Below are 25,982 nucleotides of genomic sequence, written 5' to 3' on the forward strand. Positions count from 1 at the left end.
TCTCCATCCCCATGCCTGCCTCCGTGGGCCTGAACCTGTGCCACCCCCGGCAGTGTGCTCACCCAGGACTGATACTCCTGTGAGGGATTCCCAGCTACTGCTCGCCACTCTCTGGGTTAGTAATCTGGCCCCAAGTTATTTCTGTGGCTTCTGTGGAGTGAGTCCTCTTTCCTGTGACTGCCTGCCACTCCACCTGGCAGGTGACATATTCTTGGGGATAATCTTCTCTCAGGCCCCATCCGACCTCCTCCCCACCCGTTTGGTGACAGTCACTGTCATTGACCTTAGGTTTCTCTTCCTATTACCCAAGACAAACTTGTTGGCCAGGAAGGGGGCGGGGATCCTGGGGAACATGCAGAGTGGGGGTGGGGAAGCCCTCCAGAGAAGCCCACCTGGAAGCCCAGCAGAATGCACAGGTACCAGGGTGGCACATCCTCAATCTTGTACAACATGTCAAACTTGGGTTCTGTGGGCAGGGACGTGGTGGGATCCCTCGTGGAGGTCCCTGCTGAGCCCAGGGACTCATGCTGGGGCAGCAGAGAGAAGGAACTCAGGGTGGAGTGATGGGGATCAGCTAAGTCCATTCTGCCCCAGAATCAATCAGGTAGCCTGAGTGGCTGTTGGATCCTCAGAAAGGGGTCCAAACCCCACCCTCCCTCTCGGTTCATCCACCCAGCTGTCTCTTGGGCTGGCTACCTCCAGCTCACTCCTCACATTCCTTTGTGCAGGGATGAGTCCACTCTGCTGGCTCCTGGAGGGCTTGGGACCAGGGCATTCCACCCAAGGGGATGGGCTCCTAAGTCAGAAGGCCGCGGGGAGCAACAGAAGAGGGAGCCAAGAAGGCTGAAGTCTGTGGACAGGCCCTCTGGGATACACTGTGGTCTCACCCTTGCCCCCTTGGAGGTCTTTGGGGTTTCCCTGGGGGTGGGAGAGGTTGAGTCCCTGCTGGCCCTCAAGCTAGAGTCTGCCAGTCCCAAAGCTGATGACTCCTGCACCCTCACTGCCACCCATATGCCATCCCCCAATCGCTACGTTCAGCCTGAGATAGTCACTCTCGATCAAGTTCATTGGAACTTTTGTCTCTTCCTTCCTGGGGGGAAGGCCTAAGCAGGTCTTTAGCTCCCACCCAACCCTGCCCCCCACCCAGGTCCCAACCGTTCCCCAGCACCTGTGTCTGGCCCTCGGGGTCCTCCTGGGCCCTCATCTTTGGGGCACAGGTATGAGCAGTTCCTGAGGAAAAAAGGGGATGGCTTTATGAAGGCCAAGGAGGACTTTAGTCCACACATCAGACATTGTTCGAAGTAAATCTGTAACCAGATTCCCAGCTCTGATTGCGAAAGGAGGATCTGGGTGGAGATAACGTATTAACTCCGGCCATGGTGGTAAAGGCCACCCAAACCTCTGCCATCTGAGCACACCCTTCCCCGACTGCACCTGAGCCTGGGCCTGGGACCTGTTCTTGTTTCCAAGAGAGGGCCAGAGTGCAGGTGAAGGATGAACAGGCTGGGAAGTTTACCAAACTCTGGGTGAGGTGGTAGTAGCAGGGGGACACTTGTTAGGTCACACTCCAAACAAGACTCTTCCCTACTTATAATAACAAGTTAATAATTATCATTACCATAATCACTCTCTTTAAGGAGGAATGACTGCGTGCCAAGCAATTGCTATGTACTGCAGTGTTTCACCCCAGGCACTAGGCAGCATTAGCCTCTTTTATAGCTGAAGAAACAGATCTAGGAGATGTGATCTGACCAAGTCCACATAGGTAGCAAGGTTTTAGAAAACCATTCCAAAAACTCAGGTTGGCCTGAACTCAGTTGCTCATGCTATAAATCAGCCATTAAATTTAATAAAGGCCTGCCCTCCCCATACAGCCATTTAGCCCTCAGTGCCCCAGAGGCCCAGATGGACCAGGCTTGCCTCTTCCCTATGCCAAGACAATGATTCCTTTCCCCTCCCAGTCAGGACTGGCGATGTAATTCACAGGACCCAGTGCAAAAATGAAAATTTGGGACCCCTGTTCCAAAAGCATTAGGAATTTTAACATAGCAGCAGCAGAGCATTAAACCAAATGTAAGGCCTTTCTAAGCACCGGGCTCTGTGTGAGTGCATGTCACACAGCCCCTGAAGCTTGCCCTGGACTCAGCCTGTCTCCTCCTCCTGGCAAGCCCACCGGCCTGACCATGGGGGTCTAAGGACCTGAGGCTCTTCACCTGGTGGGGATGGGCCTAAGGTTCCTGGTTCTGCTCCCCTTTGTGCTGCCGCAGTCCCAGCCCCCCAGGGCCCACCTACTTCTGGGTTGCTGTACCCACGGCCAGGTCCTGTTCCAAGGACCCACAGGCAGCAGTGCTCTCCACCTGGGCAACAGCTTCATGCCACAGCCGTGAATCCGTCGGCTTGTCCAGAACCCAGGTCTTCCTCTGTCTGCCTATCTTCTCCTCTCCCTTCTTGGCTCTTGCTCCCAGGTTTCCCAAAGTTGTCTGACCAGTTCGAAGCTTCGAAACTGCTCCTTAGCATTTTCCTCCCTGCCTGCCTCTCTCCACCCCAGTACTCCCCAGGGGGCTCTATTGAGACAGAGCCCCACCTCTTACACTTATGTGCACATGTCCCATGGACATTCAGTTCAACCCAGCCACACACCGTACACACACACACAAGGCATATAAGTTGTACATGGTCTCAGATACACAAACACATAGATCCACAGCACCCAGACTGTGCTGCAGAGTACAGCACACTATGTAATCACTCTGTGTAATCACAGGGCCACACAGATCCATGTCACAGGATCCCATCTCCACACCCAATACTACAGGCAGCTCAGCTGGTTCCTTGGGCCCTGGCTCTCTTCCTGGTGACTAGGGGTGAAGGCCAGGCTCTCTTCTCCTGGGGTGAAGGCCAGGGAGGAGGGGCCTCAGGCAGCTAGGGACCAGGTAATGGAATGTAGGGGGCCAGGCTACAGTACAGCTCATAAAATCTGGAGGGGTCAGGTCCTGCCTGGGGCACTCCTATTTCTCCAACAATGACCTCCCCTCTCCCCAAATCTGAATCCTCTCCCAGCCCTGCCACTACTCAGCCTGGGACTTGGCTTGAGCCTCTTTTATTTTCTAAGCCTTGGTTTCTGTGTCTGTCAACTAGGGATTAGAGTGTCTGTTCCTTCCACCTACCAGGGCTTCAGCAGATCAGAGGAACACTCACAAAAGAAACTACAAGGTATAGCACTGCCTGCCCACAAGTTCCCAGACTTAGGTGGCACCCAGGTGGAACCCTTTCCTCCATTGCTAAGGAAAGGTCCCAGGCTGGAAGGATTTCTGGGGAGAACAAGACTTAGAATCAAGATACTGAATCTAGCATGTTCCAGGAACTGTGCCCTGCCCAGTCCCAGGAGGGCATCTAGGGCTCAATCATGCCAGCTAGGGTCAGAGGTAGAGTTCAGACACTGAGTGGCTGCTGGGCATAGACCCAGTTAGACTAGTGTTCAGGAAAGGAAAGGACACAGGTAGCATAGAGTGGCTAAGTAGACGTGTCCACAAGGTAGGCTGCTCATGGAGTTTTCCTTCTCTCTCATGATGGGTCTGGGGTTTTATCATCCATATAACTGGTTCCATATGCCTTTGACAGCTTGCTCACATTTTCATCCATGGTAGGTCTCACCTACCTCTGGAACACTGTAGGCAAGTGTATCTGGCCCTCTTTAGGTACAACCTCAGCAGAAACACCAAAGTCTGACTTCCCAGCCCCACAAGCACCTTTTGTAGAGAGAAAGAATCAAGAAATGGAGGTCACTGGGTTTTATTTGAGTCCAGAAGGGAAGGCCTCCCAGCCAACACATACACCAGGCCCCAGTGGTCTGAAGCCTGAGGGAGGGGGGAGGGGCATGGCAGCATAGAAAAGCATGGCTTTCCTGCCCTCCAGGCAGCCTGAATAAAGGAATGGGACAGGTCCAGAGGAAGCCCAGCTCTCTTCAGGGGTTGACCAGGAAGGGGAAGGAGTAGTTGGACTACAGCTCTGTCTTTGTGGCCGGTGCCTCCTCTGAGCAGGCCCCCTGGGGGCCTCCACACAGCAAAGCCTCCAGAGCGCCTCGACCTTGTTGGTGAGCTTCGTAGATCTTGTCCTCTCCAAACTCCCCCAGGTAGTGCAAACATGTCGTGGAGAGCCTAGGGGAGCCCAGCAAGAGCCTCAGACCTTGCCTGCCCCACAGGGGGGCTGATCAAGGCTCCAAAGTCTCCATTCCACCCCCACACTCCTGTCATCACCTGGTGGGCCAGGGGCCCCCTGTGATCATCACGCTGATGTTTGGCTCTGGCCCCTTGCTGAGTCCTGGGCCCGTGAGACGTTTCATCTGGTTCACTTCTCGCACCCCATAGCTGGAAGCAGTGGGGAGGAGAGGGATACAGCATTAGTGGGACCCTTGCCAGCAAGCGATCCATCCCCACATGAAGCTGAGCACACTGGGCATTTGCTAAAGTCAGAGCCCAGATTCTGATCTTCCCTGATGGAAAACTGAGGACCAGCGAGGGAAAGCCCCTGGCCGAAGGTCACATAGAAACCATATATCCTGACCATCTACCATTCTACTTGCTCCCAGCTCCAGAGCTCAGACTACATTCCAGCCAGCCTCCTACCCTAGACCAGAGCCCTAGTGGATTGTGTGTCTGGTGTGAAAGGGAGAATGAGAACCTCAACCCATCAGCCCTACCCCTGGGGAAGGTAGGGGCCAGACTTTTGACTCACCCCTCCCAGGTCTGGGAGCAGCTCCGGTCCAGGACGTCTGTGTATACTGACTCACTCAGCTCCTGCCGCCCCTCGGAGTCCCGGGTATGAAGCTTACCCTCTGCCTTTGCCAAATGTTGCCACATCTAGAATAAGGAGGGGCTGAGAGCCAGGGCTTTGGGACTGCTCAGTGTTGGGAGAGGGGCAGACAGGAGCCTGGGGTCTCTGGGAGGAAGTGAGGTGTCAAGGGAGCCTCTTGAGCAGGAAACTCCTGTGAGCTGGCTTCACTGCCCTCCCACAGGTTCCAAAAGCTGAGACTGGGTCTGCTGAGGTAGGATTCACTTCCCTGGGATGGGGTGGGTGGGAAACTCTGAAGTCGAAAGTTAGGCTTGAGCACTGGGCCTCCTTCCCCAGGGCACACCAGCTCATCAGCACGTGCTATTTTATTTTATTTTTTAAAGTTTATTTATTTTTTGAGAGATCCTGACATGGGGCTCAAGCTCAGAAAACGCGAGATCATGACCTGAACTGAAACCAAGAGTCAGGTGCTTAACTGACAGAGCCATTCTTCTTAAACCACAAGAACAAGGGAAGGAAAAAAAAAAATCCAGAGCCCAGTCTTCAATGACACGTGTGCCCATGGGCTCCCCTCCCCCCATAGAGATACTCAGGCATGCTTGACAGGTTTGTGTGCAAACGCAAGAGATACACATATACTCACATATTCAGGTACTCAACCCATGTGCATACATGCACATATACACCAGTGCTCCCTGGTCATGTTTTGGGAAGGAGCCCCAACCTGAGGATAAGCCTAGAAAGCAAGGAGTCCTAGAGGACAAGCTGGTGACTCCCTAGGGTCTCAAAATATTTTGGGGTGGGTGTCCCAGATTATTTGCTTACTGTTGGGCAGAGAGATGGGTACACTGAGGCATGGAGGTTTAGGTGAGGTGAAGGTGGCAATATCATGGAAGGCTAAGTCTAACTTGATACCCCTGGGGTTGAGGATTTAGGAATCAAAGGCCAGGGACACCTGTGTGGTTCAGTCAGTAAAATGTCCGACTTTTGATTTCAGCTCAGGTCACGATCTCACATATATAAATAAACATTTAAAACAAAGAAAAAGAAATCAAAGTCCAATGGTAGAATCTGAAGTAGAAGAAGGGGACTGTCTTCAGGAGGGGCCTGGATAGGCTTCGGGGAACTGCTGGGGAGAAGTACTCACCTGGTAGGCCACCGCCCTGCAGGCATCACAGCGCAGGTGAGCAGGCATATGAGCTGAGTACTTCTCCTCATCGTCCAGCTGTGGGGCAGTGGCTGTGAGTGGAGCCCTGTCCCCAAGACCCCCTGGGATGCCCCAGACTCCCAGCAGCAGCAGTATCAGTGCCAGTGACAGCCTCATGGTCTGTGGAGCTGGCTCAGTGAGCATGGGCTGTGGTTGGGGTGCAGGTGTGTATGTGTGCAGTGGGGGCCGCCCCAGAACTTCTGACCCAACCAATGGGGAACCAACACCTCACCCCTCCCACTCTCTCCCTTCCCCCAGGGCCCTGCAGATGCCACGTGTGCAACTCCTCTAGTGGGATCCTTGCTCCAGCCAACCCAGCTCCATTTCACAGAGAGGGAGCAATGACGTAAGGAGGGGGGCTGAGACTGGGCAAGGACATGTGGGAGCTGATACCTCCCATGTCCTGGGCTCTGGCAATTCAGTGGGCACTGTCCTGAGTACCTTGGGGGAAGAGGTGCTTGATTAGTGTCATTTTTATGAACACATGAAAGCTCAGAGAGAAGTGACAAATCCAAGACCATACAGCTTCAAGGGTCATAGTGAAACTGGAACCCAAACATGATTGACCCCAAAGCCACTGGCCACTCAGCCACCAGGAGGAATGAGGCCACAGGCACAGTTTCCAGCCTAGGGCAGCCTCCCTGGGAGGCAAGTTTGTTGAAGCAAGGATGCCACAGCACATGAAAGACACACGTGGGTTCCTTCTCTGAGCCTTAGGGCCATAGCCAGGCATGGAAGAGAGCATTATAGGGGATGTCAGGGGTCGTGGCAGGAAATCAGAAATCAGACAACTTACACCAGTCATTCCGACCATCATGGCTCATTGGGTCAGTGATTTATTGCACACCAGGATGAGGTGAGGCGACCAAGAGCGGCCCAGGGCCCTCCATGCCATTAGAACCAGCATCTCTGGCCATGAGAAGATGTTCAGATTATTCTAACTCAGTTCTCCTGGTCAGCTTCCAGTCCAAGGCAGAAAGGCAGGCAGGCAGACTTCAAGGGACCCAGACCCCCCAGAGGCCTGGAACTTAAGTAAGGCATCAATCTCCATCCCTAACAACTGCTTCTAATGGGAACTCTTCTTCCACAAACTCATCACATCACTTATCAGTTAAACAAGCTTCCGCCAATTCAAGCTCAGAACTACACACAGACCCCCACGCAAAGTACCTCCTACCCCATTCATCTCTCTCAGCCCTCCTTAGAGGCTCCTACAATCTCAGGGCAATTAGAACACAGGCCCTTCCTTGCTGTGCTCAGCCTGCAGAGCCGCCCCCTCTCTGGGCATGGTTGCCATGACTGTTACTGAGGCAGTTGAACCAGCTGAGGCTTTAGGTCTCTGTCCCTGCCCTCATCCCGACCCCAGGGGCATCCCTTTTACTGCCAGCCCTAACTCATCCTCCATTACCCCCAGAACCCAGAATGATCAAGAGGCTCAACCATTCTCTGTGCTCGTAAGTCCTTCCTGATGATTCACTTCATCTGCTTCCCACCCTGGGTGGGAATGGCATAAGCCCTCCACTCCTGGCCCTAGGATGAGCCAGCTCAGTTCTGAGGGCTTAGAGAAGCCAAGTCAGATGCTGAGGTTGAGGGGAGAATGAGAGGTGGGGCTTCCAGCTGGCAGGCTGGCTACAGCTGCCTCTCCACCCACCCCCCATCCCCAGGCTGACTGTCCATAACCATAAGCGCTTCCATATTACTTCCCTGCTCCACCTCCACCTGCTGTCTCCATAGCTCCCCTTCTCAGACCCTGCCTGGCCCAGGGGCTGCACTAGCCACTTGCCCACAAAGCCTCCCAGGGCAAGGCTCACATCCTCTTTCAAAGAATAATAGAGTTGCTAGCCAGGGTCTTCCTTCCATCCCATCAATGCTCACTAGCCTGTTCCACCTCAGCTGGGTCCACCATTCAGGGAGGGGCAGACCACACCTAACTCTGGGAGCAACCCAGTCCTCTGCTGTTCCTGTTTCCTGTTACCTCTAGCGAACCCCAACAGAACCTCAAGTTAGCTCCTGGAGACAACTCTTGAGACCCCTCACTTTTACACACACACAAACACACCACACTCTGGGAATGCTTGGGAAAGGAGTATACAATTTTGTTGGAGAGGAAGTTAGGCAGCCACTTTCTGAGTTCCAGCTCCATCAGTCCCCAAGTCTCAGATACATTCTCTGAAGGTAACTTCTGGTCTGAAGAGTGCATAGGATGAATAAAAGAAAGAGATGACAGAAGGAAAGAAGGGCAGGGGACTGGATGCCAGAACAAGGCTCCCAACAGGCCCCAACACCATGGGGGATCAGGCCTCACACTGGGAACAAGGACCCCTTGCCGGGCTGGGCTGAACCTGAGCTGTTGGGTGGAGCACAGAGGAGCAGAGGGGGTGCGGGGCTGGGGGTTCCACTCACTGGCAGGTAGTACATCCCGTCCAGGTGCCCTGCCTCAGAGGCCCAGGGTAGCTGGGGGCCGCTGAAAGCCGGCGGGCCCGGGGATGGCGGCATCGAGAGGCTGGAGATAGGCCCATAGGCGGGCGGGTAGAGGCCGGAGCCCAGTGCCAGCGGGGTGTAGACGCGGCGGGGTGGCCCCGGGGGCGATGGCGGCAGCAGCACCTCTACGTATTGCCCGCTCTCTGGGTCGAAAAGCAGCCGTAGCCGAGGCTGCCGTGGCGCCTCCACAAAGTAGTATCGGCCGCTCTCGGGGTCCACCAGGACCTTCCCCGGGTACGCGGTCCCAGGTGGCTTGCGCGCCCCCTGGAAGGGGCCCTCTGGGGACCGGTCCATCGGTGGCGCTGACGCAGCGCGGGGCTGGGGCGGGGCCGGTCGGCCTGTAGACGCCTGGGGCTCCCGCGGGAGAGACGACTGGGCCACAGTCGCTGTCTCAGGGGCCACACGAGGCGTCTCCAAATTGGGTGCTATCCCAGAACTCAAGCTAGGGTTCGCCTGAGGGGAGCTGGGACAGGCTGGTTTGGGTGGTTGCGGGCCGGCTGGCCCTATGGGCGACTGCTGGGGTGAGGTGCGAGCGCCTTCTAGAGGGCTGGTCCTCCCCTCGCGGTCAGGGACCAGGCGCTGGGTCTCCGCATCCCGGTTCCCTACACCAGAACCGCGCACCAGGACTCCCCCGGTTCCCTCCGGCCGGCGGCCCAAGGCCAGTGCACCGGGCAGGCGGATCTCAGTGCGCGCGAAGGGTTTCGCCGTGCTGTTCTCTGCTCTCCGCCTCAGGACCCCGTTGGGCTGCGAAGCGTCCCGGGGAACTGTGTCGGGGGATGGCTCTGGGGGCTCGTAGGGGTGCGTCACGACTGGCAGAAAGTCCTTGAGATACACAGAAGTGTAGTGAGCTGGAGATGGGGACTCCAGCGCCTGGAACTCTGGTGTCTTGGATGAGCCGCCCTCCTCCCCGCGGGGTTCCGTCGGAGGCGCAGGCAGCCTGGAACCTGGTGTTCCCGCCGGAAAGCTTGGCGCGTACGTGGTCTTCACCATCTTGCGCACGTCGCGGGGCCTCGGAATGGCCACGCGCGGTCGTCCCGAGGCTTCTTCTCCAGGGCCCGAGACTTCCCGGTGCGCATCGGCATCCAGGGTGCCCACGAGGCGACTGAGGGGCAGTTCGGGTGCAGCCACTTCTGACGACGGCTGACTGCCTTGGAAGGCAAGATTCTGCATCTTCCGCGTGGGCCGACTCTGTGCCTCTGTGAGCTCGGGAGTCCTGGGTACGGACGGTCTAGGCAGCGCCAGCTCCTCTTGTCCTATCCCATTTAGAGCTTCTGACGAGGATACTGTCGAAGAGCCCTGCAATGTGGGATCCCACGTCTCTTGGGGAGATGGGTTCCATGTCCCATTAGTACGTTCTGGAGCCTCCAGTGAAGACAAGGCCGGCGGGGACGGGCTCCTACTGCCCTCCGATGTATTCCCAACTGCCGGTTTCGGAACCTCCCATAGGTTAGGAGCTTCGGGGGATGGGCTTCTTGTCCTGACAACATCCTGATTCCACTGAAAACGGGTCGGTGGGGAAGGACTTCTGCTGACAGTTTCTTCGATAGCAGGATCCTGATTTCCCCAGGCAGAGGATCCCTCGGGGAACAACGGGCTACTTACTCTCCGAATAGCTCGATTCCACGTGGGCAGATTCTGGGGGGACGGGCAGTGAGGACCCCGTATGGTCCCATTTGGAGCCTGCCACAGCGGGGACGAGCTCCTAGGCTGCCCAGCCTTATTCGGAACCTCCCGGGGGTCCCTAGACTCAAACGGCGGAGATGGTGCCTTCAGGATGGTTCGATCCAGAGTCTCTCGCGGGAACCGAGTCTTGAGTTCCTGATTGTGCGCCTCCTGAATCTTCTCCCCTGACTGCAGGAAGATACTGGAACTAACCGGACCCAGCGGCTCGGTCCCCGGCGCGGGTTTATCACGCCGAATCGCACGCTCTCTGAGGCTAGGCCACGGCCGTGGTGCCCTGGCGGGGGCTGAACTGTTGTGCACGCGGGGTGGCCGAGACCTGGCCTCCTCTAGGACCTTTCGGGTACTGCGGGCCGTTTCCCGGGTCGCACACTCTGGCCGCCCCGTGGGCCCGAAGGTGGCGCTGCTCCGAGCAGGGGCCGCAGGGCTTAGTTTTCTGGCCAGTGCTGTCTGCACTAGGCCCGCGGCTTCCTGCAGGCGGCCCAGCGACTCGTCCAGGGAGCCAGTGCGCAGAAGCAGTCGGGGGCGCGGCGCGCCCGCCTCCCGCGTGGGACTCCGGGGTCGGGGGCGCAGCTCTATCTGACGCTTGGGCACAGTCCGGGGCCTGGAGGGCTCGGCATGCTCCTCCAGCGCCACCTCCACACACTCGAACTGCGCTGGGGTCCCAGGACTTGGCCCGCGGGGCCGCAGCTCCAGGTAAGTGGCCCAGCGGGAGCCACTGTCGGGGGCCTGGGGCGTCGGTGTTGCGGGAGCAGGAGTCGCAGTCCCGGGCGGAGAGAGGCTGCGGAAAGCTCGAGCGGTGAGCTCTTGCACCTCGCTATCCGCCGCGTCGGAGCGGCTGAACAGGGCCCCGGCGCCGAAGATGACTTCCATCTCCCCCGACGGCAACATGCGCAGCTGGGGCTGGGGTGACCGCGGGCCGGAGCCCGAGCCTCGCGGGAAACCCGAGCCGGTCCCGAGCTGCTGGCGGCTATTCTGGGCGCTGACGGACAGGCGAGGCTGCGCGCCCGCCCCCAGCGCAGGGGCCACCCCGGGCCAATTCGTCCGGCACTCCGCGTCCGGCCCAATGTCCAGGGGCTCTGGAGAACCCGGAGCCGTGTGGTAGGAGCCTGACGAACCGGAGGAGTCCTGGCGCCTGGCGGGGGCCGCAGGCAGCTGCCTTGAGAGCCCAGGCAGGGCTGCCGGTGCGAGCGCGGTCAGCATGGTGGGGCTGGACGCCGCGCACTACCTCCCTCACGTTAGCCTCCGCCGGTGCCGCGGACGCCCGCACTGTCCCCGCCCCGCCCGCGGGTGTCGTGGGGGTCACCGCGCCTTAAAGTGGCCGCGTCCGCTCGCGAATCGGTGGCGTCGCCAGCAGGAGAGACTTGGGCCCTAGGCTTTACCTTTCCAGCTTTCCCTTCTGGCGCGGGCCACAGGACTAGGGTGGCTCTCCAGGCTTTGGCTGACATGAAGGTGAGGGGAAAGCAGGTGTGCAACTTGAAGCCAGGGGCTAGGCCCATCTCCACTCCTCACAGGCTAGGAAACAGGCTGAGCAGGGACCTGCTGACAACCTCCATGGTGGTGTGGATCAGAATGTGAGCCAGGGGGCCAGGATCAGAGTTTCAGGCCAGGCAACTCAGATATTGCGAGCAATTTCATCTTCTTAGCCCCCCCGTGTCTTTGCATCATCTGAGTGCACCCCGTCTCCCCAGCCTTATCACTTGTCCTAGCTAGATAGAATTCATAAGGGTGTACCCACCACTTTCCTTGACCCATTATAGCCCACAATCTTTTATGGAAAGCATTGCTTGGTGGGCTCCCCTGACTCCAAAAGTTGTGCTAGGGCCTCAGGAAGGTGCTGTCCCTGGCTGGACCCATTGCTTTTCTTGGGAACATACTGGAAGGGGCTGGAGTGGACAGCTCTAACGTTCCCAGACTGCCTTGGCACCTAGAACAAACCCTAGATGCTGATGTGGGGTCTCTTAGGAAACTCTGGGGTAGCTGTGGCCCCCTGTCTAAAGACTCTCTGAGGCACAAAGAGCTCTGATCTCTTCCAGACATTTACAAAGGCCCTCACTCCAGCCCCCACAACCTCAGGACTCACCCTGGGGACAGGCATTAGTGGGGAATGCCACCACCTGTCAATATCCCTGGGACAATGACAATGGGCACCATTTACCCTTAAACATCTGGCTTCAAGTTCCTGCTATGATTCAGGCTCCAGCTGGCCTTGGAGCAAAAGCACCAGCACCCCCAGCCCCACTGTATCCATCCTCACACTGACCCAGGTTAGGATAGACTTGACGAATCTGACTCAGCCTCCGACTGGGTTCCCTGCCTGAGTGTGTCCCCGTGATCACCTAGCCATCAGAGATAGCTTATGAAAGGATCAAGCCTGCCTATCATCTAGCCCCACATATGCAACTTTAGCAAGTCCTAGACCCTTCAGAGACTTCCCTCACCTTAAAAATAGACAGCAGAGTCCTTTTCCCTTCCTTCCCTTTGTGAAGACTTGAGCTTCTGTTTGGGAGAAGTGTAAGAAGGTGCAAGTGTGAGTCACAGGTATAACATTCTTGTTACAGGATGGAAATTGATTTTCTGAATTCACTGTGGTCCTGGAACCCATAGTCTTTGATGTCTGTGGTCAGGACTTTACTCACACATACACACAGCCCTTCCAGCTCTGTAGCCAAGTTGGGAGAGTTAAATTTACCAAGGCACTGGGACTGGGGTGGGGTGTTTACAGGTAACCAGGGGTAACCAGAGCTGTTTATATAGGGAGGGATTAAATACCAAGAGTAGGAAGGACAGTGCCTATTAGACAACAAAGTAGTCCTCCTCTAGGCTACACCCCCACGCTTTCCCTCCCCCTACTATCCAAGGGTGGGAGGGAAGTGGCCTGGGGCTGGAGACATGAGCAGCATCCTTTTCTGAGCCAAGGAAGAGCCTGGAAGGTGGCGGTCCAAGGCCTGTCCCCCACCCAGTCCCTGATAACTTGATTCTCCCTCTCTCATGAAGGCCCAGGAGGCAGGCAAAGAGAAAAGAGTACCTTCTGCCTCTTCCCTGGGAGTAAGGCCACTGGTAAGGCCTGACGTAGGGGCAGAAACCCACAGGGATAGAAAGGGTAGGGACAGGGACCCCCACAGCAGAGAAGGCAGAGGTCGGGTATTACAGCTACAGAACAGGAAGGCGACGACCATTTTATTTTTCCCTGGGACGCTGGTGGCTCCGGGCCTGACGCGTCCCCGAGGCTTTCTTATGCTTCTGGTCCAGCACTTGGGCCATGTAGTTCTCCTGCTGCTTCTGGATCCGGTAGTCAGACATGTGATTCCTGCAATGGAGCAGGCTGGGCATGGACTGGGGACAGTCTAGGGTAGGGGCCAGAGAGCTGGCTCCCCACTTCCATCAACAACCCCCAGACTGGCCCAGACCCCTCACCTGAAGATCTGTTTCTGCTGGCTGATAACTTGCTGCAACTCCTTAATCTCATTCTCTTTCCCATTAAGTATATCTTCTTGCTTTATAATGTGAGACTCAATTTCTGTGGGGGAGAGAGGCAGGGAGGAGGCGTGGTTCCCATCCAGAGGGCTCCTTCCTGAGATAAGGCATTTATTCCCTTATGGGTCTTCTCAGAACTTGGTTCTCCCCACCCAAGGGGTTCTCCACAAGTAGCTGTTAACACCTTGGTAGGAATGAGTTTATTATGGAGTTTGACAGGATGGTGGCTGAGCGGCACAATGTCTGCTGCATGTGTCAGTGACTTCACAACTCTATTCTGGACCAGGTGACTCACATGAGGGCATGAAAAGGCCTCTGCAGAGAGATGGACAGTGCTGCCCAAAGGCACCAGGATGAATGGCTCCCGCCCCTAACTCCTGCTGATCTTTACAGATAGCATCACCTTGGCAAGACCCTTCCTGGTCTAAAGTACAACCTCTCCCAATAGCTCCTATCCCCTTTTCTTACTTTCTTCTTAGCACTTATAGCTAATATACCTCATATTTTACTCACTTTTCTTCTCTACTAGGATTTACATCAATGAAATCCATAAGGATAAAGCTTATTTAAATTTACTGCTTTAACCCTAAGGCCTAAAATCGTACCTGGCACATAGGAGGTACACAATAAATTCATTTGTGGAATGAATGAACAGGATATCCTCTGGGGGTTTAGGACTTAGAAACATCACTTAGTTTAGTCATCTCAATCCAACCAGACCTACTGAGGGCCAGCTGGAGGCCCAGCCATGTGCTAGGGCTTTAGGAGAGAAGACAGGGTCCCTGCCCTCAAGGAGGCAGCTCCTGAAACAGAATTAAGACTCAGGAACTGATCAGAGAACAGAAGGTGATGTGTTTCAACAGTGTTAATACTGATGAGACAGTATTGCCACTTTGGGCAACTTGCCTCCTTTTCTAGACCCTTTTCCTCATCTGTAATATGGGGACAGGGACAGCAGAGGGGTGTGAGGAGGGCCCAGGAAGACGGTGGTGACAAAGCTTACCCCAAATTAAGGGCTCATTAGATGCAAGGATCATTTTAGTGCCTTGCATCGAAACTGAAAGAGTTTGTAGGGATGGGGGGGCGGTGCTTCATCTATATAAACGGTCCCTTAGGGAGTCCTGGAAAATTCTGATCCCCCTAGGAAGAAAATCCCGCTGCCTTTAAAGATTGGACAAACATTAACTAGAACGGAAGCTCTAAAAAATGTAGAAATACTGAAGTATTTAAGGTTTCAAAAGAGAAGATTTGGTAAAGTTAAGGGACAGCATAGAAAAGAGGAGATGAAGACAGAGGAGAAGGAAGAGAATGAAAATGAGCTCACTGGGTCATAGGACCAGGCCTATTGAACCTTCTTCCCCAGGTCATGCAGATTGATTGATTGTGAAGTTCTTTTGGGAAAAGGTATCAGAAATTTATGTGACTCTTTTAAAATAAATTAGAGATAAATTTAAAATAAAGAGCACCCACTGAGAGAACGGTTAGAAAATCCCTTTGAGAAAAATAAGAAGCTATGTAAGTATAAAAAACAAACTAAAACCACATAGAGGGAGGTTAGGGGGCAGGGAGGGTACAGGCCAGGGGAAGGCTCAAGTCATGAGATTTGCTCAGGTGAGGGCTTGTGTCCCACTGGAGGGGTATGTGACATTCTGGGGCGAGGCAGCCAGGGTCCATCCCCATCACATACACACACACACACCCCTTCCACAAGCAGATGCAGAACACCATGGCCTTGGCTGGTCTCTAAGAAATGCTCTAGTATCACCAGGAAAGAACTCTAGGTTTCTTTTAGGGAAGTATGGGGACAGGCAGAGAGAAAGGAAGGACTGGAGTCTGGTAGCCTAGGGTATGGAGGCAGGGACTGCCCCAGGAGTCCCTACTGAGAGCCCTTGGTCAAACAGCCACGAGGCCTGTCAGCCCACCTAGTAAGATCAAGATATCAGCATGGTGGCATCTTACTAGTGAGAGTACTCACCAAGGGAGAGAGAGGGCTGGATTGATAGGGATAGGGTGCCCAAGACTTCAGGTGGCAGCCCATCAGGAGGGACCCTGAATCTCTTTTGGAGTTGGGCTCTGATCTCTGGCCTACTCAAAATCTGCTGCAATGTTTGAAGCAGATGTTGCATGTGGAATTCAGATCTGTTCCGTAAACTAGGTAAGGGGAATTTAGTGTTCTGGGAAACTGAAAGGGGTTCCGGAGATCTAGGGACACTGGGTGGCTGACAGAAAGTGCCCCACAGCTCATGGCACTGACTGAGCCAACAAGGGGCCACATACATCTGCAAAGAGCAGAGATGAAAACTAATGGCCTACGGACATATTATACTTGGCCTGTACAATAGTTTTAAAATTTCTAATTTTAAATTAGAAAATTTTAAATTGGTAATCTTCAGTTACCAATACTAAAAAGTCAGAAAAGTTTCCATTAAAAACTGGCTTCCAGTTTCTTTTTTAAGGATCTGACAATACTGGGGCCCCCTTTCCCACAGCAGAGGCACTAAGCCCTTGAGAGGGGGCACGGCTCTTCCCGTCACCACAGTCCCCACTCCTCCCTACTGAGTCCCTCTGCGTCAGCTCCCAGATAGGACTGTGCTTGACCTGTTGTTCCTCTTGTAATGGTTATGAGTAAAGTACACTATTTCTAATACCCATCAAAAGTGGGAAAACAAAAGGTGGACTAAGAAGGTCGTGTGTTTCAAGAAAAATGGGAGCAAGCCCGTTTCTTTATGGCCATGAAGAATATTGTACACCAACTGCTTCCCTTATTTCCGTGGCCTGCCTGGTCCCTGAAGGCCTTTGCGATGGTGTGGCCCGCCTGGGCCTCCTGGTGTCCTCAGCCGGGGGTAGAAGTTGGGGTGAAACCCTGCCCTGGACACAGGCACTGGGCTGTTAGGGAAGAGCCCATGTATGTAAGCGTGGGGGGGAGCACGGGCCTCCCGCCTACCATTGCACTTGGTGATGAGCTGGTCCTTCTTACTGGATTCCTGCAGGGCTCTGCTCTTGACACTGGACAGCCTGGGTGGAGTAGATAAGACAGGTTGGGAAGGCTGACAGGCAGACTGGATCCCCAACCCTTCACTCCCCTACCAAGGTCCACTCACGCCTTTTCAAAAGCCAGCTTCTCTTTCTCCAGCTGTTTAGATAGTACCTCTACCTCTCCAAGGGCAAACTGCAACTTCTCCTCTTCCTTGGCCAGGAGGACCTTGGTCTTGGCATGGGCAGCTTTCTCTTCCTGTAGGAGCAGAAGCACCTCATTACCCCCAAGCCACCCTAGGTCTCCTAGGTTCCCTTAACCAGCTCCATTTCTCAGACGGGCACAGAGAAGCCAGGGCACAGGAAGATTCTGTCCTCACTACTGGGGCTGAAGGCTGTGAGACGCCAATAATAAATGTGTCCATCGACAGGGAAATCCCAGGAAATGGGGGAAGATCAGGAGGCCAATACTTACCACCAGCTTCTTCTCTACTGCCTGGAACTCTTCTTTACTGACAAAATTTTCATCCTGGAGAACCATCTGCAACAGAGCCTGGCTCAGGGAGGGCCTGGGGCTGGAGTGGAAGGGCTACTCTCTAGGGACCAGGACCAAGGTTAGACAATGGGATGATATCCAGGGCACCTAGGAGGAAACTTAAGTCTGAACAGGGAGAATTTGGTTCCATAAGGTTCACAGAGACTCAGCTCTAGGTCCTTCCCTCAAGGAGCAACCAGTTTGATGTAAGATATAGCCCATGGCCAGTACTTCCAACACGGTGTGGGCTATCATGGAGAAGCACAAAAGGCTGTGGTGCCCAGAGGAGGCCCCTGGCCTAGGGAAGGGTCAGACCTGTTTCTGGAGAAGGGGTCATCAGACATGAGCTCTGACTGCTAAACAGGGGTGGGCAAGAAGAGGGGGGTGGAACAGAAAAGTGTTCCAGATGGTGAGAACATACATGCAAAGGTCAGCTGCAAAGAAAAGCTGGGTACCCTCAGGGATTGCAGGGAATTGAGTGCCTGGAGCTGCATACACCCATTAGAGTGAGAAATAGATGTTAAGTCAGTTTTGTTTCTGAAATGGAGATATCTCTCAGCTCTCTTATCAAGATAGAAAATAAAAACAGAAAAACTTTTTTTTTTTTTGAACTTCAGCTGGCTAGGATTTTACCATGCCTGTCCGGGTGGCTCCAATGCTTTGAACTCATAAACTAGGGTTTGACTGAGAAGGCAAAAACAAAGGTACATAAAGGGGTCGCAGGCCCTTGAGTTAACATGTGCAAGGGTCAAGCCTGTGCTTGCTGCACTCAAAATGGCGCTGCATTAGACACTGGGGAGGGGATGTCCACAATAGAAAACACATTATATTTTCAATACCTGCATCTAAGAACCCCTGGGAAGCCAATGAAGTCATCTCCAATTAGAAATGGGGAAATTGAGACTCAGTGAATACAGGGGGATATATCTACCACGCCTTACACCACCAGACAGAGAGCAGAAAACAACTTAATTTTGATTTAAATTCCTTGGAAAATAATCATGAAGACCTTGCTTGCCCCTTTTTGGTTCCATCCCTACCAGCCAGAACATATCCGGGTCCCGCCTCCTCCGGATGACGCCATTGGCTACGTGCTATAAGCTCGCCTTTGGTGTCGGGACAGGGTCTAGCCCCACCCCCTCCATTTAAGTGTCTAGTCCGGCCCTCCCCCAGTCTTGCGGCTACATACCACATTCCTCAGCTGGTGAATCAGTTCCTCCTGAGATTCGATCACGTCCCGCAGTTGATCGAAAGCGAGACACACTGATCCTGACCCCCCCTGCGACCACCCGAGGGGCGTCGCCATCTTTCCCCCCCGCCAGCTCGTTGGAAATGCTGGTGTCAGGGTGCCTCACCCACCGACGTCCGCCAATGAGAATGCGACGCCATAGAGCACCGTGGCAACCGGGGGCGGGGACTTTCTTTGTTAGTAGGGATGGGGTCCGCCTCTTAAAGGAGCCGCTCTCTTAAAAGAGCAGCCTGAGGTGGAGGAACCTCTAACAACCATTAAGGATTTAACTTTATAGTTTATTTGCACACCTGTGTTTATTTGCACATCTTGTGTTCGTGAAGAGGAGCAGGCGGGGCCCGGCTTAGTAAACAGACCTCACTCAGACAAGGGCCCTCAGCCTTATCCCAAGGCCTGTTAAACTGCAAGAGCTGTGAAGCAAGAGCCAGTTAAGGCAACCCCTACGTTTTTAACCTAACAGGCCTCTTTCTCCCACCCTAATCTCTAGATTTTACCCAGAGTATGAGATTCCAGTCTCCTGTGATTTCTTTTCCGGGTATGAATGCACTTAGTATTTAGGCGATCTGTATTTAGGTAGCGCAGACCAGAAAAGGAGAGTGGCCTCACCCAAGATAAGAGTCCTCATATTCTGGTACCAGGTTGTTGGCAGCCACACTGGAGCCATGTGCCACCATGTCAGGGTGCTGGCGACGGCCCTGAAGAGATCGGGAGAACTGAAGAGGGCATGAACGGAGGTAGACAAGGATAAAGTGATCACACAACCCCATTGAGGATATTGGGGGATCATCACATCCCCATTGAGGGTTTTTTTCGAAACCTAAATAAGATTAAATAAGCTTAGGAAAAATCGGAGCTAATATTTACTGAGTATTCACTATTCTGTGGCATTATTATGCTTTTTCATGTGATCTTCACAATAACCTTGGGAAGTAGGTTATAATATCCTTATCCAGGTACTATGAAAATGAGTAACTTGCCAAGGTCACCTAAACTAGGAAGCCCTGGAACAGGGTTTTAACATGGGAAGTTTGATTTCAGAGTCCATGTTCTTAACCGTGATGCTCTGTTGCATTTTTGTTGAACATATTCCATACTAAAGCTATGGAATTTGATACCCCACAGGCAGGAAGTGACTATATTAAGGAGTTTGGAAAAAGTGTTATCAGTGACCAGGAAAGGAAGCTGAAAATTCAGGTGGGCCACTCAGGCTGCTCCCCAAAGGTTCTTAAGGACCTATTTGGGGTTGGAATTTGTGGCCCGATAAATGTGACCATTCCTGTGGGTCTCCTGGTGGTAGCCCTTGTTTTATCTTTCCATATTTCTTGTTTTTGTTCTCACACCTTGAGAGCAAGGCCATTTTTGTTGGCCAATCTTAAAGGGCCTAGAGCAGTACCATCCAATAAAACAGAGGTGAAGGATATAGTCTATATCTGCACTGTCCAATACTGCAGCCACTAGCCACATGTAACTGTTCAGCACTTGAAATGCGGTTCATGTGACTTGAGAAATTGTTTTAAATTATTAAAAATTTTAATTAAAATTTTAATTTAAATAGCCATAGCAGCTTATGGCTACTGTGTTGGACAGCATGGGCCTAGAAGGTGCTGTGTAGGTTGTGTGCCTCAGCATAGAACCTTCTTGGAATTTTGTCTATCAAATGTGAGTGTTCACCTGAATCACCCTGGACAAAGGTGCACATTCCTTTGAGGGAGGAATACCTGGATTTTCCCTTTGGACTGTCTCTTCTTTCTTGAGTCTTTAATGAGGTGCTACTTTTTAATTTTTTAAGTTTATTTATTTTCAGAGAGAGCGCGCATGAGCAGGGGAAGGGCGGCAGGCAGCAGTTGGGAGAAGAGAGAGAATCCCAAGCAGGCACCATGCGGTCAGCACAGAGCCTGATGCAGGGCTTGAACCCACAACACCATGAGATCATGACGTGAGCTGGAACCAAGAGTCAGATGTGTTTAACCAACCAGGTGCCTCCGTTTGATATCCCTTGCCGTTCACATTCACCCCCAGAAGCTGGAATAGGCGGCCCCTGGGGCAAAACTCTGGAGTGCAGGAGTCTCCACCAGTTCCCTGGGAGGGAAGGTTGTGAGCAAGAGAGAACCCTGGATCCAGGTGTGCCCCCTGGATACCTGCATGAACATGATGAATGTCCTCTGGTTGAGGACTGTCACAGACTCTCACTCTGTATGTCAACAAACACACCAGGCTCCTGGCCACCCAGGGCTCAGTGAGACTCAGGATGACATGACATCACAAACAGCTCTGTGATCCTGCCCCGGAAAGTGTTGCCTTTCTGCACAAGGTTGTCATCCTGGTTGATGTTCCCATTATCTGTTGCTGTATAACTAACCGTCTAAAATGTACAGCTTAAAAAAAATCATTTTACTCAGGAATCTTCCATTTAGGTGGGGTTCAATAGTGAAAGCTCATCTCTGCTCCCTGATGTAGTATCAGATGGGATTCCTGGCAGGGAGTGGGAATGGAGACGCTAGAAATTCCGTTTCCAAGGTGGCTCATTTATATAACTGGCAAATTAGTGCTATCAGCTGAGAGCTCATTTGAGCCTGAGGACCAAGGGTCTTGTTCCTCCCCGTGGACTGTTTAGGCTTTCTTATAGCATGGTGACTAGGTTTAAGACAAAGCATCCAAAGTGATAGGAAATGGAAGATGGCTGTGGCACCTGGGTGGCTCAGTCAGTTGAGGGTCCAACTTCGGCTCAGGTCGTGATCTCACATGTGGCTTTGAGCCCCACGACGGGCTCTGTGCTGACAGCTTGCTCAGAGTCTGGAGCCTACTTCAGATTCTGTGTCTCCTTCTCTCTCTGCTCCTCCCCTGCTTGCTCTCTGTCTCTTTCTGTCTCTCAAAAATAAATAAATGTAAAAAAAATTTTTTTAAGGAAATGGAAGATGGTTAGTTCCTTAAGCGTTGGGCCTAAAAACCAGCACAGTGTAATTTCTGCTATATTCTATTTGTCAGGGGGCCTCAGGATTCAAATTCAAGGAGAGAGGACACATCCCACCTGCTGATAGGAGTAGTTTCAAAGAATTGTTTCAAGGTTCAGCTCAGATAAAACCAGAATGAAACTTAGTCTAACGGGGGAGACAATCATCAAAAAAAATACCTACTTAAATTGTAAATTAAGTCATTGTCTAAATAAATAACACTATAGCTATGACAGGTGCTAAGAAAGAGAGGCATGGGTATTTTTTTAATGTTTACTTATATTTAAGAGAGCAAGACAGAGCACAAGTGGTAAAGGGGCAGAGAGAGAGAGAGAGAGAGAGAGAGAGAGAGAGAGAGAGAGAGAGAATCTGAAGCATGCTCCAGGCTCTAAGCTGTCAGCAGAGCCAGATGTGGGGCTTCAACTCACAAACCACAAAATCATGACCTGAGTTGAAGTCCGTCACTTAACCGACTAAGTCACACAGGTGCCCCTGTATTTTTTTTTTTAAAGTAGGCTCCATGCCCAGTGTGGGGTTTGAATTGATGACCTTGTGAGTAAGAGTCATATGCTGTACCTAGGGGTGCCTCGGTGGCTCTCTCTGCGGACAGCACAGAGCCCGCTTTGGATCCTCTGTCTCCCTGTCTCTGCCCCTCCCCAGCTTGTGCTCTCAAAGATAAATAAACATTAAAAAAAAGAGTCATATGCTCTTTTAAATGAGCCAGATAGGTGCCCTGGAATGAGAGTATTTTAAAGGAGGTTTTACCTAGTCTGGGGTGTCAGGAAAGGTTTCTGTGAGGAAGTGGGATGTTTGAGCTGAAACCTATTAAGATAAACCAGGAGGCGCTTAACAAAGCAGGTATAGGCAGGTGAGTGGGAAAGGGTTTCACAAAGAGGGAACAGTATATATAAGGTCCCTGGGGCAAAAGGGATCCGCAAACTGTAGTAATTAAAAGGCTTATATGGGGGCACCTGGGTGGCTCAGTCAGTTTAGCGTCTGACTCTTGACTGTGGCTCAGGTCATGATCTCATTCTCTCTCTCTCTCTCAAAAAAAAAAAAAAAAACAAAAACACTAAAAAAAAAAAAAAGGGTAGTGTAGCAGAAAAGAAAAAGATAGATGTACAGGGCAAGCAGGGTCAGTGGCCAGAAACTTGGTAGAACCTTGTTAAGCATTAGGCTACATGAAGAACTTTGATGGTTTTTTTTTTTAATGTTTATTTCTAGGAGAGAGAGAGAGAGAGAGACAGCGTGAGCAGGGGAGGGTCAGAGAGAGAGGGAGTCACAGACTGAAACAGGCTCCAGGCTCTGAGCTGGCAGTCAGCACAGAGCCCAACGCGGGGCTCGAACCCACGAAGCGCGAGATCATGACCTAAGCGAAAGTCGGACGCTTAACCGACTAAGCCACCCAGGCGCCCCAAAAGTCACATGTTTTTCTGACTGAGCCACCCAGGCACCCCCATGGACTGTATTTTTTAAACCAAGACTTTCCTAAAATATGGGTCGTTGGGAACAAGGCCATTAGGGAACTGGGATAACACCTGATTTTCAGATGCTGGGTAGTTTAGCTCTGTAAGTAGGCTATAATATGCTGCTGCAGCTGCTATTATCTTATAGACAAGAAATATAGAATTGGTGATGCCATCAATGTTATCTATTGTTCTAAATACCAATAATTCCACTGATGGATGAGGGAAGACGGGAGCAGGGACACTAAGCCTTCTCTAGTCCTAAATGACTCTAAGGGAGTCCAGCATTATGTGGTGCCCAAGTGTGTGATGGGTAAAAGAAGAAAGGAAAAATGTAGAGCCATTCTTTTCATATAAAATCGTTTAATTTCTTTCTCTGTTAAAATACACTCAATCCAGATGTAGTGGATCAGGTGACCAGAGTTTTCAGGATTCGTATTCCACCAGGAGCTGATTCCACCTGTGTCAAACCTGGCTCTGGTCACAGAACATTCACGTCTTTAATTCCCAATACTGAGTGTGATGCAAGTGATGTCATCAATATCGAACACATGGGTATATAGTTACGTGGTGGTCACTGCACGAGGTATCAACAATGCAGGCTCAAACATAGAATGTAGAGTAACTTGGCCTTTCCCCAAAATAAATATATTAGAACACTAAGCTTATACCATAAATGAGTCCAAAATAAATATTAATTAAGAGCTAGCTTCTGTGAGGAACAGGGCATGCAGAGACAATGAACTTGCAGGTGTGGCCAGTTGTAACAGAAAGCTTCTGGAATCCCAACAGCGCCTCCTCACAAAGTCAGTCCTGAGCATGAGGATGAAAATGAGAACAATGCAAGGCTTGGCCAGGCTGCGGGATCCCATGTTCCAGTGGGGTAATTTCTAACAGTTTCCAGCAGAAAGCATAGCAATGGCATTCTCTTACCAGTCACTTGTCCCAAGGTGTGAGGCTTGGAGCTGATCAAGGAAATTCAGAAGTTTTCTGGTTTGAGCAGATGAACCCCAGGGTTGCTAATCTGGGGACATGGATTCCTTGAAGCTGCAGTGTCCTCTGTGTGAGAAGGGTTTTCACCCTATCCTCCTTACTGCTGATCAGGCAGCGCAGAGAGCACTTTCATTCTCATGAATAGGAGCTTCACCTTCTGCTTAAGCGGCTAGCCCTGCTTCTTTACCCCACTTCCCTACCTCACACATCCCCATTCTGCATGAATGCTCACAGAAACAGAGAGAGCTGCACGCCAAGACAGCAAGAATAAGCCTTACCTAAAGAGTTTATATGTGATCAGGAAACCTTCCAAAAGATGGAGGCAAGAGGAAGATGCTTATTTTACCATCATGCAGACAATCCATCGAAAATAGAACCCAGGAAGTCATAGTTTAGCCATATTCTGGACCGTACCAAGTAGATGAATCTATTCTTCAAAGTCAAATACTCTTCTATTGAGGAAAGCCGGATGTGAGTGTTGTAGTCTATTAGGTAATAAATACAACATTTACCACATTTTACCAACATTTTAAATCAGTGCTTTAAAAACAGACAAGAGATCTGACATTTAATGGTGTCAGTTTTGCCTCTATTTAGTACTATCACAGATAATTCATCTCTGCCACGAAATCTGTGTCAAGTCAATTTAATTATGGCCCATTTTCTAGCAGAGATTGAAGTTGGGGACAGAAGAGCTTTGATTTTTATGTGTGTAAGAAAACTTTCCATAAGCCTGTTTGGCTCACAGGTGTATTGTATAGTGTAAATCCCCTCAATTACTCAGAAAGGATTAAGGAAGTCCCCCAAACCAGGAACACAGACCTAATTGGGCAGCAAAATCCATCATTTCTGGAGCTGCTGCCTCCCCACAGCTGAGCAGTTGCCCCCATCAGCCCCCTATCAGCTATCAGAGATCCTCTCATCACCTCTAGACCCATCTCCTGACCCTGTGGAATGTCCATGTTGAACCATACTAGACACATCTGCCTAAGTCATGGCTATGAATCTGAAAGGAGAATCTCTACTTTGGAAATCAGTTTTAATAAAGGAACTTTTCTTCCATCATGAAGAAAACATGGAATGCAGACTACAGTCATCTACTGATTTGCCAGGTTCTGATTCATAATGATCTAGGCAGCTCAGTCCTGGCAGCTCACCTTGTCTAGGACCCAGAACCACAGGGCCAAGACAACAGCTTACCTCTTCCTTGCCACCAGTGGGAACGGCTGCCTGCCTTTGATGCATCTCTTGCTTTGTATACAGAATTGTTATAGAGAGGGTCTTGCTTCTACAGACCATGGAAGAAGGTATCCTGAATGAATGCAGGACGGCCATAAAAAGGATACGGGGTCACAGGGTCAGGGGAGACTGGGGCATCCCTGGGAAAGACTATGCCTTAACAGTCTGGCTAGAATCACCAGAGAAATGGAAATGGTCTAATACTTCCTACTTGATAATCAGCCTGGCTTTGCCACTACCCCAATTGTATGACTGGGCCAACCATTTGTCCTCTCTGGGCCAATGTTTTCTTTGATAAAAAAAAGGGGGGGGGTAACATGTCTCCTTCACAGAGTTATGAGGAGGCTAAAGAAAGAAAATATATGCGGGAGCCCCTACTTCATATCAGGCACTCAATAAATGTTGACTACATGGAAAAGCATCTCATATCACAAAATGTAGGGCACTGGGTTAAACATAGTGACTGCTTGGGGCCAATACCAGACCTCCAAAGCCACGGAAAGAGGGTCTTTCCCCGCTAGCTCTAGACCTGAGCAACCATCTTGGTGGCCTGGCAATGCCTATTCTTAGGTCTGACCAATGTACTTCCATGGTGTATAGGGACTCTGGTCAAAAGTCATGCTGCAAGAGGAAACTCAGTCTTGTGTTTTACCTTCCTCCCCGGACCCCTGCTCTCTGCTGCTGAGTTGTCCACGGAACTATTTCACCCAGTAGCTTTTACTTTCTGGACCATCAACAAGGGAGAGGGTTAAGGAAGTAAAAGAAACTCAAATCAGGCAGTTTGCTAATGCTAGTAAATCTAAACAGAGATAGGCAAATGGGAAAACTATCGTCTGTAATAGTTGACATCTCTCCACCTTCCCCTTAGAAAATGCAAAGATGGTGGGCCCATGTTCCAAGGGCTGAATGCTCGGGGACATGATGACTTTCATGAAGGGAG

General features: G+C 51.8%; 4 protein-coding genes across 6 annotated transcripts in view; all 4 read right to left on the reverse strand.

The window, feature by feature from the left end:
- The window catches only part of SLC23A1 (solute carrier family 23 member 1), a 14,431-nt gene extending 13,212 nt beyond the window's left edge, over window positions 1–1,219 (reverse strand). Inside the window, exons 1-2 of the mRNA XM_077768740.1 lie at window positions 1,169–1,219; window positions 393–527 (exon numbers count right to left, since the gene is read on the reverse strand). Of these exons, the coding sequence (XP_077624866.1) occupies window positions 393–527; window positions 1,169–1,204 (171 nt within the window). The 5' untranslated portion in view covers window positions 1,205–1,219. The remainder of the gene's footprint in view (window positions 1–392; window positions 528–1,168) is intronic.
- Window positions 1,220–3,776: 2,557 nt separating this feature from the next.
- Window positions 3,777–6,142, reverse strand: MZB1 (marginal zone B and B1 cell specific protein). The gene is made up of 4 exons (XM_077768948.1): window positions 5,939–6,142; window positions 4,735–4,859; window positions 4,257–4,367; window positions 3,777–4,157 (listed from the first exon to the last, which is right to left on the reverse strand). Exons 1-4 carry the CDS (start codon window positions 6,140–6,142, stop codon window positions 4,001–4,003), a joined length of 597 nt encoding a protein of 198 aa, XP_077625074.1. The 3' UTR covers window positions 3,777–4,000.
- A 2,157-nt stretch (window positions 6,143–8,299) lies between these two features.
- On the reverse strand, window positions 8,300–11,362 carry PROB1 (proline rich basic protein 1). The gene has a single exon (XM_077768570.1). The coding sequence runs from the start codon at window positions 11,360–11,362 to the stop codon at window positions 8,300–8,302; it is 3,063 nt and encodes a 1,020-aa protein (XP_077624696.1).
- Window positions 11,363–13,306: 1,944 nt separating this feature from the next.
- SPATA24 (spermatogenesis associated 24) lies at window positions 13,307–18,497 on the reverse strand. 3 transcript variants are annotated; one of them, XM_077768742.1, is made up of 6 exons: window positions 18,334–18,495; window positions 17,085–17,150; window positions 16,738–16,868; window positions 16,581–16,651; window positions 13,577–13,733; window positions 13,307–13,469 (listed from the first exon to the last, which is right to left on the reverse strand). In XM_077768742.1, the coding sequence occupies exons 1-6, from the start codon at window positions 18,448–18,450 to the stop codon at window positions 13,340–13,342; spliced, it is 672 nt and encodes a 223-aa protein (XP_077624868.1). In that variant the 5' UTR covers window positions 18,451–18,495; the 3' UTR covers window positions 13,307–13,339. The 3 variants fall into 3 exon arrangements, with proteins under 3 accessions (XP_077624868.1, XP_077624869.1, XP_077624870.1); XM_077768743.1 differs by having other exon boundaries at window positions 13,577–13,679; window positions 18,334–18,494; XM_077768744.1 differs by lacking the exon at window positions 17,085–17,150 and having other exon boundaries at window positions 18,334–18,497.
- Between the last annotated feature and the right edge of the window lie 7,485 nt (window positions 18,498–25,982).

The sequence above is a fragment of the Crocuta crocuta genome, unplaced genomic scaffold (genome assembly GCF_008692635.1).
Source record: "Crocuta crocuta isolate KB4526 unplaced genomic scaffold, BGI_CrCroc_1.0 scaffold64, whole genome shotgun sequence".
Taxonomy (NCBI): Eukaryota; Metazoa; Chordata; class Mammalia; order Carnivora; family Hyaenidae; genus Crocuta; species Crocuta crocuta.

Excerpts from the sequence above, each read along its gene's own strand:
- MZB1 (XM_077768948.1), bottom strand. The coding sequence starts at position 6,142 with ATGCTCACTGAGCCAGCTCCACAGACCATGAGGCTGTCACTGGCACTG. Across the intron at positions 4,860-5,938 it reads GCAGGGCGGTGGCCTACCAG|ATGTGGCAACATTTGGCAAA; the intron begins GTGAGTACTTCT and ends TCCTTATTCTAG. Across the intron at positions 4,158-4,256 it reads GGGGGCCCCTGGCCCACCAG|GCTCTCCACGACATGTTTGC; the intron begins GTGATGACAGGA and ends GGGCTCCCCTAG.
- PROB1 (XM_077768570.1), bottom strand. The coding sequence starts at position 11,362 with ATGCTGACCGCGCTCGCACCGGCAGCCCTGCCTGGGCTCTCAAGGCAG.
- SPATA24 (XM_077768742.1), bottom strand. The coding sequence starts at position 18,450 with ATGGCGACGCCCCTCGGGTGGTCGCAGGGGGGGTCAGGATCAGTGTGT. Across the intron at positions 17,151-18,333 it reads TTCACCAGCTGAGGAATGTG|ATGGTTCTCCAGGATGAAAA; the intron begins GTATGTAGCCGC and ends GCTCTGTTGCAG. Across the intron at positions 13,734-16,580 it reads GCTCATCACCAAGTGCAATG|GAAGGAGCCCTCTGGATGGG; the intron begins GTAGGCGGGAGG and ends GCCTTATCTCAG.